Source organism: Eleutherodactylus coqui, chromosome 1 (genome assembly GCF_035609145.1).
Source record: "Eleutherodactylus coqui strain aEleCoq1 chromosome 1, aEleCoq1.hap1, whole genome shotgun sequence".
In the NCBI taxonomy this organism is placed as follows: Eukaryota; Metazoa; Chordata; class Amphibia; order Anura; family Eleutherodactylidae; genus Eleutherodactylus; species Eleutherodactylus coqui.
Genome location: NC_089837.1, coordinates 266,510,945 through 266,523,037, shown reverse-complemented (window position 1 = coordinate 266,523,037; position 12,093 = coordinate 266,510,945). Strand labels below are relative to the sequence as shown.

At 44.0% G+C, this 12,093-nt stretch overlaps 1 protein-coding gene across 1 annotated transcript in view; it reads right to left on the bottom strand.

Moving 5' to 3' along the window:
- The window catches only part of UBE2J1 (ubiquitin conjugating enzyme E2 J1), a 39,210-nt gene extending 27,343 nt beyond the window's left edge, over positions 1–11,867 (bottom strand). The window contains exons 1-4 of the mRNA XM_066608597.1: positions 11,806–11,867; positions 7,034–7,107; positions 2,007–2,138; positions 914–998 (exon numbers count right to left, since the gene is read on the bottom strand). Of these exons, the coding sequence (XP_066464694.1) occupies positions 914–998; positions 2,007–2,138; positions 7,034–7,107; positions 11,806–11,836 (322 nt within the window). The 5' untranslated portion in view covers positions 11,837–11,867. The remainder of the gene's footprint in view (positions 1–913; positions 999–2,006; positions 2,139–7,033; positions 7,108–11,805) is intronic.
- Positions 11,868–12,093: the final 226 nt, after the last annotated feature.

Here is a 12,093-nt window from a genome sequence, read left to right as displayed (position 1 = left end):
ACATTAATACATTGTGGCAAACAGCACAAGCAGATTCGTGCAGCTGCAGTTCTTAGCCTAATCTGACACACAGAAGCATGCCCGCAGCTGCAGAAGTTACCAATAATATTTCTATTCCCTAACCACAGGACGTTTTCTTTAAGAAGGTAACAAATCAAGCTCAAATTTTATATGTGTAACTTAAAATATTTGAGAGTATATTTAATCTTCTTCATAACCCTTTTAAAAAAGATGAGCGGGTGATGTTTGGGGAGATACCCGACAGTCACTTCCTTAAATCAGCATAGCTAGAATAGAATAGCTGCTTTTCTTCAAAGGCTACACATGGACTGTGAAAAGGAGGACAAAAATAGTAGTATTATGCCAGTATCCTAAGTGTTATTGGCCGGCATACAGTATTATTACTCATATACACTACAATTTAGTTGAAAATAAAGCATATTAAAACGTACAGTGTATTATAAACTAATTCCACCTTTTCCTTTGTTTCTGGAACACTGCTTGCAAACAAAAAATAAAGCTACTATGGGTATTCATATATTCAACAGATCATACTAGACCCAAATCTTACCTGTAGATACAGTCAGATGTAAATAGGACAGCTTAGCTATCAGTTATGCATTCCCAGCTATTTGGTTCTCAGATCAAAATGCCGCGTGGATGTTTTTAACGGATTATGGATTTAAAGTAAATACAGATTCTGCTGTATTTATATAAATCTTATTTATGAGCAACTACTTCCTAACATTAACATGTCATTTTATGACAGCAGACAGGGGATGGGAATTTAGAAAGACATTTAAACAGATCAGTGGAAACAAATTCTCACTTCCGTAGTAGTGTTTCACAGAAGTTTCCATAGAAAATTAGATAGAATAATTCTTAGATTGTATGAAGGCAAACAGGTACTTACTACTCCAAGATGGCTGCCATGTTTCAGGATGATGACCAGAAATACTTAAGCAGATTTTCTTTCCAACTTCAAATCTACCATTAGCCTGGCAAATGAAAAATACATATAAAAAATATCAGTGAGACTTTTTTTTAAATTACCTGCTCTGTTTCATAGAGGGGATGCATATGAATCGCCGCCCATACACAATGTATTGCGTATGGACAGTGTTTACCTACACACCCTTACAGAAGTATAGGTCTCTTGCCATGTAGTACGCAGAGAAATAGAGCATGCTGCGATCTTTTTCTAACGCGTACCTACACGCAGTGTTTACAAGCTAATGTGAACGGATCAATGAAAGTCCATTTACTTTCATTGACTCCATTCACCACGTGTCACATGGCCGTGCATCGCGTCCGTAATATAATAATATAACAATAATCTTTATTTGTATAGCGCCAACTTATTCCGCAGCGCTTTCAGGCATGGATAAATGCAAAACAATACAACAATTGCAACAATTACAATGTGAGATACATTGGGTTAGACACAAATGGGTTGGGGGTGGTACAGGAGGTGCAGGGGTTGGGGAACACAGGCAATAGGAAATTTTATGTACAGATCATTTATTAGAAGGCAAACAGGGTGGGGCACCATAGGGAGGGGCGAGGGACTAGGTCAGGAGATTTGGTATGCTTCCCTGAAGAGGTGCGTTTTTAAGGCACGTCTGAAATTTCGTGCATCGGGAACTGTCCGGATGCCTTGGGGTCGAGCATTCCAGAGGATCGGGCCTGCTCTGGTGAAGTCCTGTAGGTGAGCATGTGAGGTTCGTATTACAGGGGTGTTTAGTCTGAGTGTGTTAGCTGATCGGAGTGAGCGGGCTGGGTGGTGTACTGACAGGAGGGAGGTGATGTATGGTGGCACAGCGCCATGCAGAGCTTTGTGAGTGAGGTAGAGGAGTTTAAATTTAGTTCTGCAGTGGATGGGCAGCCAATGCAGAGGCGTCTGAATAACGACTGGATAGAAAAATGTAATATGTGCTGAAATCACAGTTGTGTGAATGAGCCCTAAGGCAGGAACGTGTGCAGGAATCTAGAAATACATGACTTACCGTTAACAGAATAATACTTGGAGGTTTCATGGGATATTCGGGTGGAAGGACAATTCTGCCATGGTAAACTCCACCATCAAAATCAGAATCTGGTGGACCCCTGACTGTGAAGTGCCATTCAAAAAGATTGTCCTTTGATATAAAGACAAAAAAAGGTGTTAATAAAACAAACAGACATGCATACTAAGGCCTCATGTCCACGGGGAAAATCAGATCCGCTGCGGATGCACTGTAATTGTCTTTTATATTTCATGCGCGAGATCAATTGAGCTGTGCTGTATGAGCTCCCGCATGCGTGATCCGCACTAAAATGGAGCATGTCCATTTTTTTTTCATGCTCCAGAAATTTTTTAATTACCATCCGCAGGTATTTATCTACCCGCGGGTGGTCAATGCATTCCTATGGAGCGCGGATCTGCGTGTGGGAAAAACCCTGCGGATTTTAATTCTTATTTTCCCCGTGGACATGAGGCCTAAAGGCTCCATCTGCACATGAAAAATAAGTGGTAAAACTCATTGCATAATGAATGCCAAGAAATTGTACTATCTCTTTATACTGTCCAATGTTGTGCTGAGCTTGTAAACCAGTGCAAAACTCACTGATGTGCCTCATAAAAATATCGTTTTTTCACATTTTGAATTGTAATATCTCAAATATGTGCAAACATACTGTACAAACTTTTGCTAAGATATATATTTCTATCTATTTACTTTATTCTGAATGCACATTTGAAAAACTTTTGTTTTTTTAACCATTTAGGGGACGTACAAATTTAACATTACTTTTCAGCATTTTGAGGAACACTTTATTTTTCTGCACCAAGCCAAGATAGCAAAGGCTCATAAGTGTCAGAATAATAGATACCCCCACAAATGACCCCATTTTAAAAACTACACCCCTTAATGTATTCACTGATGGGTGTCATGAGTATTTTGACCCCACAGTTTTTTTCAGGAATTAATTCAATTTAGAGGAGAAAAAGTAAAATTTCATATTTTTGCAAATATGTCCTTTTAAAGACATATTTTTTTTCTATAGTTTACATGAAAATGAGGATTTACACCCCAAAATGGATCCCCCTGTTGGTGCTGTGTTCAAAAATATACCCAATGTGGCCCTAACCTTATATCCGAGTGCACAACGGGGCCCAAAATGAAAGGAGTAGTCAGTGTCTTTCAGAACAGAAATTTTGCTTGAAGGCGTTTTACGCCCCATAGCACACATGTAGAGTTCTTGAGCGCCGAAAACCATAGAGAACCCCCACAAATGACCCCATTTTGAAAACTAGACCCTTTAACGATTTTATCTAGGGGTGTACTGCCCATTTTGACCACACAGTTTTTGAATGAATTCAAACAAAGCAAAAGGAAAAAAATTGTGATTTTCGTTTTTTTGGCAATTCTGTCATTTTAAAAACTGTTTTTTTTGTACAGCACACACATAAATGAAGACTTGCACCCCAAAATGGATACCCCTGTTTGTCCTATGCTCAGAAACATACCCATTGTGGCCCTAATCTTCTATCTGGATGCACAACGGGGCCCAAAATGAAAAGAGTAATCGGTGATTTTCAGAACATAGATTTTGCTGGAAAACCTTTTAGACCCCATAGCACACTTGTAGAGTTCTTGAGCACCCAAAACAATAGAGAACCCCCACAAATGACCCCATTTTAAAAACTAGACCCATTAAAGAATTTATCTAGGGGTGTACTACCTATTTTGATGCCACAGTTTTTGAATGAATTGAAGGAAAGCAAGAGGAAAAAATTGTGATTTTCATTTTTTTGGCAATTCTGTCACTTTAAAAACAACTTTTTTTGTACAGCACACATGTGAATGAAGACTTGCACCCCAAAATGGATACCCCTGTTTGTGCTGTTTTCAGAAATATACCCATTGTGGTCCTAATCTTATGTCTGGATGCACAGCAGGGCCCAAAATGAAAGGAGCAGTCGGTGGCTTTTAGAACATAAATTTTGCTTGAAGGCCTTTTATGCCCCATAGCACACTTGTAGAGTTCTTGAGCGCCCAAAACAATAGAGAATGACCACAAATGACCTCATTTTGAAAACTAAACCCCTTAACGCGTTCATCTAGGGGTGTACTGTGTATTTTAACCGTACAATATTTGAATAGATCTAAGCAAAGCAGTAGGAAAAAATTACGATTATTTATTTTTTGGGCAATTGCGTCAATTTAAAAACAGGTTTTTTTGTACAGCACACATATAAATGAAGACTTTCACCCCAAAATGGATACCCCTGTTTGTCCCGTGTTCAGAGACATACACAATGTGGCCCTAATAGACTTACAGGACACATGGCAAGGCCTATAATGGAGGGAACACCCGTTGGATTGCAGGGCACAACTGAATAAATTCCAGGCCCCATTGCTCATTTGTACTGAATAAAAATTGACTCCCTAAAAATAACCCCAGCAGAAGCTGAGGTAAGGTCCGCAGATAAATCCAGGGGCCTTATGTATGTGCTTTTATCCTCCCTCACGGATATGATCCATGAGGGGAGATGAAACGTACGCTTTTTAAACTTTTTTTTAACTTTACATGATCACTGTTATCCATTGGGTAACAGTGATCATGTCCCCGGTATAATCTCTCTGCTCCTGGCTACACATGGCAGCCAGGAGCAGAGGGATTTTGAATTTCCCGGGGCTCTAGCCCCTCTGTGCACGCGCCCGATGTCAATCATCGGGCATGCATGCGCAGAGGGGGACTTCGAGTCCCGCAACACCGGGGACATCGGCGGACCTGAGGTGAGTATTTTCACCTCCCCTCATGGATCATATCCATGAGGGGAGGTGAAACTAACTTTTTTTTACTTTTTGAAACTTTTTCGCGATCGCCGCTATCCATTGGATAGCGGTGATCACGGGGCCGGGGACCGCTCACCGCGGTTCCCGGTAACAATTCCTGGTTCCCGGCTACCTTCAGGAGCCAGGAAATTTTGAATTTGCCGGGGGCTCCCGGGCTTCTGTGCATGCGCGTGACGTCATCGTCTGGCGCGCATGCGCAGAAGACCGGCGGCGGGTCCGGGAGGAGAGGATCTTCAGCGGGCAGTGCGGAGAAGGCGGGTGAGTATTTTCAGCTGCCCTGATGGATCCGATCCATCAGGGCAGCTGAATATCTAACTTTTTTGTACTTTTTGCAACTTTTATGCGATCTGCGCTATCCATTGGATAGCGCCGATCGCATTGCAGGGGGGTGGGGGGGGGGTCCCCGCAGCCCAGGATGACAGCTCCATGCTGTCGGCTACCTGCGGACACTGACAGCATGGAGCTGTCACGTCCATAGCCCACGGAGCTTTATTCTCTGTAGGACGCATGTTTTTACGTCCTCAGAGAATAAAGCCCACTTAGGCAGGACGTAAAAAAACTATGGGCTGGTCGTTAATGGGTTATGGGTCACTAAAAAAGGGATCAAACAGCTTCAAAACAAGTAGGTCTTGCAATTAAATTAATTCACTGCTCCACAATTCAGATTTTTGCAGGAATCCTAAAGTCCTGCATGCGATCAAGTACTGAAGGAAGAAGTAAAGAGCTGCCAAACCTGTTATATGAACAAGGAACCTCAAGGAAGAGAAAAACAGAAGGCACTAGCTGGAGGAGTCACTCAAAAGTAAATAAGGAAGGACAACCACATCCTACTTGCTCACCTGGTATGGTTTGTGTTGGGGAGGAGCACAACCTCATATACACGCTTTAGGACTGAACGGCAGAGCTGCAAGCCTTCACTGACCAAGCTTTTCCCTCAGCTCCAAACCAGGCAGACTCCACATATGACAGCTAATGGTAATTAGTAATGCCAAGCTAGCTCCAAAGCAAATAAATATATTTAATTCATAAGTGAACAAGGGAAATGCGTTTCAACCCCAGAGCAGGGCGTCTATTAGGAATAACACAAGCAGCGGAGTGAGCGTTAGCTTGTTTAACAGCTGTTGGCCCCTTTATACAGCTCAACTGTCAGGCCGGCGGCTAATGGAGCCATGTAACATGACCACAAGTGTGTATTCGCACAGGACAGTAATGTCATGCGGTGTCAAAAACCATGCAACTAAATCACACATTGACCATGAATTGTTACAATAATAAAATATGGTCACATGTTTTGTAACACTGTGTACTTTTTTTTTTTAATTAAATACTGGAAAAACTATAACTCCAGAAAACACTACACCCAGAGCTAGGTTTAAAAAATAAACAGTGACAACAAAAATGTCAAAACCCAAAACACTGTAGATTTTTCAGCATTTTACTATAGACTTTAGGCCTGTTTTTCAGAAGATCGCAATTGATTTTGGCTCATGTGCAGGAAAAAAAAGCGATTTCAATAGCATGTTATGGACGGTATTTGCTGCGAAACCCGGAGGAGGACGCCCACTGCGGATTCTGCAATGTAAATATATCTGTGTGCAGGCGGCCATCAAGTATGGCTGCTTTCACATCTGCATCAGGGCTCAGCTCAGGGTTTTAAGAGTTCTGCTCCATTTTGGGAGGAGAGTAATTGAAATAAAACAGAACAGATCTGTTTTTTTTCCTCCATTGATTTCAATGGGGTTCCAAAAAAAGTAACAGAAACCAAACAGAAAGGCATCCATTTGCTTCCATTCCGTTAAAATTATGCTCCAGATTGCACTATTTTCCATCCAAAACAAACTGATGGAATGGAAGCCTTTCCATTTTTTTTTAAACTGCATTGAAATTAATGGGGAAATATAGCTGTTCCAGTTTTTTCTGTTTTATTTCAGTTTCTCTCCTTTAAAACCGGAGATCCTAAACTGTGCCCTAATACAGGCTAATATCTGTAAAATGCTGAACTGATTAAACTGCTAGTCACAATGTAAAAAAGTAATTGAATACTACATTTTGCTACATTCACACAGATATTAGTGAGCTTGCAAAATGACTCCACCTAATGCGGACAGAGGACATACATTCAACACGGGCAAGTGCAAACAATTAATTTTACCACTTCAGCTGAGTTACAATTAGGATGAACTCTCCTATACCTCTAGTGGCTGGGCATGGTAGTGGTCTGTAGCATCCTTCAGTTCTGCAGCTTCCTTCATGAGTCGCTTCACAGCTGAAATACAAGCCAATTACAGAAAACTCAGTACAATACACAATCTGCCAAACACTGGAGTGCATCGTGTTCCAAGCAAAGCCGAGTGTGAGCCATAGCAGCTAGTAATCACTGCCTTCATTTCCAAACCTGCTTTAGGAAAATGAAAGGTAGAATCTAATGTGCTACAAGCAACCCTCACCCTCCTTCAGACAGGGAAGCATGAATTTGCCCCCTCATTTCTCCAATGTCACTATTTGACCACAATCTCAAGCCTCCAGTGTACTCCAATATTGCAGTATTATCACCCCACACTCCCATAGAACAGCGGTAATAAGATTGTATTGCAAATATATTCAAAGCAATGCAAGTCTCCGTGCCTTCATCAAGAATGCACTTCTTAATTAGACATCATACATTTGAACGTTGCGGCTGGAGATCATGTCAATGCCCCCGTTTTGCTGTACCAAGCGTAAGAACAATGAGAGGCCAATCCCCAGAATGCACATTTAGACAAATTATCCACAAATTAAGAAAATGCACAGGTACTGCCACTCTCCCTAGGAGCGGGCAGCCTAGTAAGATCATTCCAAGAGCACAATGGGCGATCTTGGAAGAGGCCAGAAAGAACCCAAGGGTAACAGCAAAAGACCTTCACTCTACAAATGGCAAAAACCCGTCCATGTTTCTGCTACTAGAAAAACACTGACGTGTTCACGAAAGGACACCACGAAGGAAGCCACTGCTGTCCCATCTCCAGCTTACTGGAGACCACCAGGATGTTCCACAACGGTTCTAGGAAAATGTTCTGTGGACAGATGAGACAAAGGCTATGTTTGGAGGCCCACCAACATCTTATCCCAATCGTGAGGCTTTTCTGCCTCAGGGCTCAGAGGCTTTGCCATCATCAAGGAAACACTGAATTCTAAGAGATCATTATATTTTACAGTAAAATATAATGACAATAGTACATGAGGTAAAGCTGAAGAGTCACCTTGTAACACTGTTAAGGGGGAAAACAAACCAAGTGTACAGTTTAATCATTGTAAGAACTGAAAGTAACAGCTGGAACAGAAATGGGAATCTAGTCATTTTACCACTGCCGAACCTTACAAACTCTTAGGCCTCATGTGGACAGGGAAATTCGGGCCCGCATGGATTCCCCGTGCAGAATCCCGTAGCGGGTCTCTCCTGGCCCGCAGACATGAGGCCAAGAAATAGATTATACTTACCTGTCCGGACGCTGCGGATCTCCCCTCCATCAGAGCCGGACCTCGTTTCTTTTGCCTGGCAGATGTGCCCGGTACGCCAGCAGCGTGCATTCGCCGTGCACACCTTTTTTTTTAAACTCCTGCTTTCCCGCGGAAGCCGTCCATGCGGGAAAACCGCACAAAATGGAGCATGCTGCGGGTGCTTTCCTGCACATGCGATCTGAGCGCCAGGGAAAAATGACATCTGCAGGTATTGAATTACCTGCGGGTGTCCAATGATTCCCTATGGGCGCAGATCACGCATGCGGGAAACCCACGCGGATTTACTAATTCTATTTTCCTTATGGACATTGACAATTATGGCAACTTCTGGAACAGTGAAGTAACCCTAATTGCAGTTTCCATAGTGGCAGTTCCAAGATTTGTTGCCACCTACTAGTTACCTACCTGGAAATTACCAGATGGCATCTTCCTTTAAGTTAAACTACTGGCAAATTTTCATAATTAATAAAATGAACCTACTGGGGTCATACAGCAACATACCCGACCATTACTTCTTTAAAAGAGGCAATGAGATATCAGCTAAACATGACCGAGATGGGAATATCAGCTCAGACGCCACGTGTGCAGCTCCAGCAATCAGCGGTAAGTAACCTGCACTCACATGGCACGGCTGAGGACGCCACTTTTCGCCATGCACCTCTAAAGGTGCCTTCACACTTGTGATTGCAATATCACTGTGTTTTCTTTAACACAAATGTCAATAGGACTTTCTAAGATTTAAAGCGCATTGCACAAAAATCGCAAAGTGTGCTTTGTGATATTTGTGCGATGCGTTTTTAACATTAGAAAGTCCTATCGACATTTTTGTTAAAAACAAAAATACAGCAATATCGCAATCACAAGTGTGAAGGCACCCCAACTCTGCAGCGGCCAACTGCCCTTGGATCTGTCACTGCTGGAACAGTTTGCAGCCTGTGCATTGTAGGTTACACAAATGTCAGGCTTGAGCTTTGCCATTGATCACTGCACTTGTCTTCATCATGCAGGTGGGTCAGTGTCTGTTGGGCACCACTGGGTGAGGGAGCCTCTCACCTAGCCTCAGAATCCAATAATACCCCTCTCCATGCCCAATTGGTGGAATAGTAGTTATCCACAGTGTAAAGAGGCCTGCTAACAAGCTGCATAGTTGTAGCCGCTTTCCTGCAGATTCCTCCAGTGTATTTCCTATAGTGCCAGTAACTTTCAGAACCCGGTACCAGTCCACTGTCAGGTGTGCGGTCTCCACCACCTGGTGGCAATGGCTGGCATTACAGCTGAGTGACACTGTACAGTGGATATTGCCTACTTCATAATTGGCTAATATTGGGCTCCAAAATAATGGGAGCCATCATTTAGGGGAGGGGAAAGCAGCTGGCTAAGAACAAAATCCAGACACCAGATGAATCAGCAGGGATGTGGCTGTAAAGGTATACAGCTGGATGAAACAGGTCCTCTAATGTTCCCAGGTGTAGAGTCTGAGTTTCTGGTAATGTGAGGTTTTCCTCAAGGAAGAGCGGGCAGTAGGCATAAGTGCCACCAAGAACTGGGGCATCCAGTCACGGTACTATGCAGTTATTCGGTTGCTGTATTCATTATACAGGGATACTCTATACATACTAATTCTAGATTGTGGCATTTATGGTACATTTAGCAATAGTGCCAACTATTTTACGTAATCATAAATGATCATTTCATTGTTAAGCTTCTCACTGACCAATTAATTCTTACGATTGTTCATAAACGATCAAATCATGATGAATGTGCTTTCCATGGGGGCACATTCAGACTTGGTGCCCTGTAAATACAGCTCGATGTAGTGGTCTTGCTCCATAATCACAAGCCCCAGGCTTCCAGTAGTAAATCACAGGTCAGACATGCTAGAAGAGGACCCGCGACGCCAGCAGCAGGAGGAACAGCTGTCACAAGCTGCAGGACACCTTTTATGCTCAGGACTAAAACTGCGGAGAATTGGTTTTTTTATCCTTTTCTATACCATGGAGTGCTAAGAAAGTTCTCTGAAAACACACTCTATGGACCAACCACGGAAAGCCTTGTACAGATTAACAGGACTTAAAGGGCTTGTCCAGCTGCTGGTATCAACAGGAGCCCCTGTGTAAAAAGAAGGGCTCATTCACACAGGCGTGATTTCACAGCGTATTACATGGTGAATGGAGTCACTGAAAGTACGCACAAGTGTGAAAAGCATGTTCTATTTCACCACGTATCCCCAAGGAACGGCCCTATAGCTCTGTATGCAATACATTGCGTATGCGTGACGTGGCATATGTAACGCCGCTATGAGACAGAGTGGAGAATAAAAAAAAGAAAGAAAACCAAGTCCCACAGTGCATGACCTCGTGCGTCAGATACACCGTCATGCAGAGTCGCTGCTGTATGCTGCGCTAGCCGGCTCACCACCAGCTCCCAGGGCGGTAAAACATTATGACCCTATTCAGTATTCTACACATACGCCCGCGTGAATAAGCCCTAGAACAGATATATACTTACCCCTCCACAGACGCCAGGATCCAGGGGTATCATCTCGTTACTGAACCCCTGACATGATGGGGAGCTCAGGAGTGCCAATGCCAGTACGGGTGCCGATGCTGCAGCGCTTACCTGATTACCTGGGACATTGTCCGTCACAGGAATCACCAGGACCTCAGCAGGCAGCAGCTGCAGAGGGGTAAGTATAGTTCTGTTCACTATTTTGACACATGGGGTCCTATTGAAAAGGAAGGCGGGCAGTGACCTGACAGCCCCTTAAGTGTTATGCTAACTTTGTGTCTTTTAATTTCTTTACAATGGTTTACATGGCTTAAAAGGGGTATTCCGGGATTTTATGAAATGTTTTGTATTGATGACCAGTAGACCATCAGTAATAGACCGGCAGGGACCCACCGCTCAGATCCCACCAATCAGCTAATTCCCAGGGCTGCCATTCTCAGTGTAGGAAGCGGAGTGCGTTGACCATGGCGCTACAACCGGGTTGGCGCTGCCACATAGCTCCCAATGAGATCAAGTCAAAAGTGTAAAGAACACGGTGAGACTACAATCCCGTCAGTACTGACAGTGGTCAGCGCCGCCAGCATACAGCGGTCTGGCGTAGCCTGATCCAGCACTTTTCTCACTATGGCAGCGCAGTAGGAAAGAGTGGATCCTGCCTACTCCAGGACATGATGCCCCCTGCTGTCCTTACCGGTCACACTTACACCTATGACATCATCTGCACACTGCAGCCAATCACCAGCTGCCAAAGTGACAGGCAGCAGGAAGGAGGATATATGTGTCCCAGGCTGTAGAGGCTAACGACGGAGGCGACACAACCTCAGAGACAAATAAAGCTCCGTGACAGCCAGCAGACGGCGCCACATAACCACTTCGCTAAACCGGAAGTTACCGCTCACTGACTGCAGAGTTACATGAGAAAAGCCCCACCACACTCCGTCCACCCGTCCCCTCTCACCCGGGCTCTTCAGGTTGTAGCGGGTCTCCATGTCTGCCTGACAGCGGCCTGATCCCCGCCTACTACGTCACAGCCACGTCATGTGCACACACCAGGGGAGGAGTCTATACGTCACTCACCAGCAGAAGACGGGGCGTGCTTGATCGCCTGCCGCGTTACTCAGGGCGGATCTTTGGCGGCCTCACTTCCTGTATAGCTAGCTAGCTGCCAGAGGGCAGGCACGTGTGCTACAGAGGGGCTCCAGGAAGGCCCCGCAGCCCAGGGTGTAACAATGGGGCTGGAAGAGCA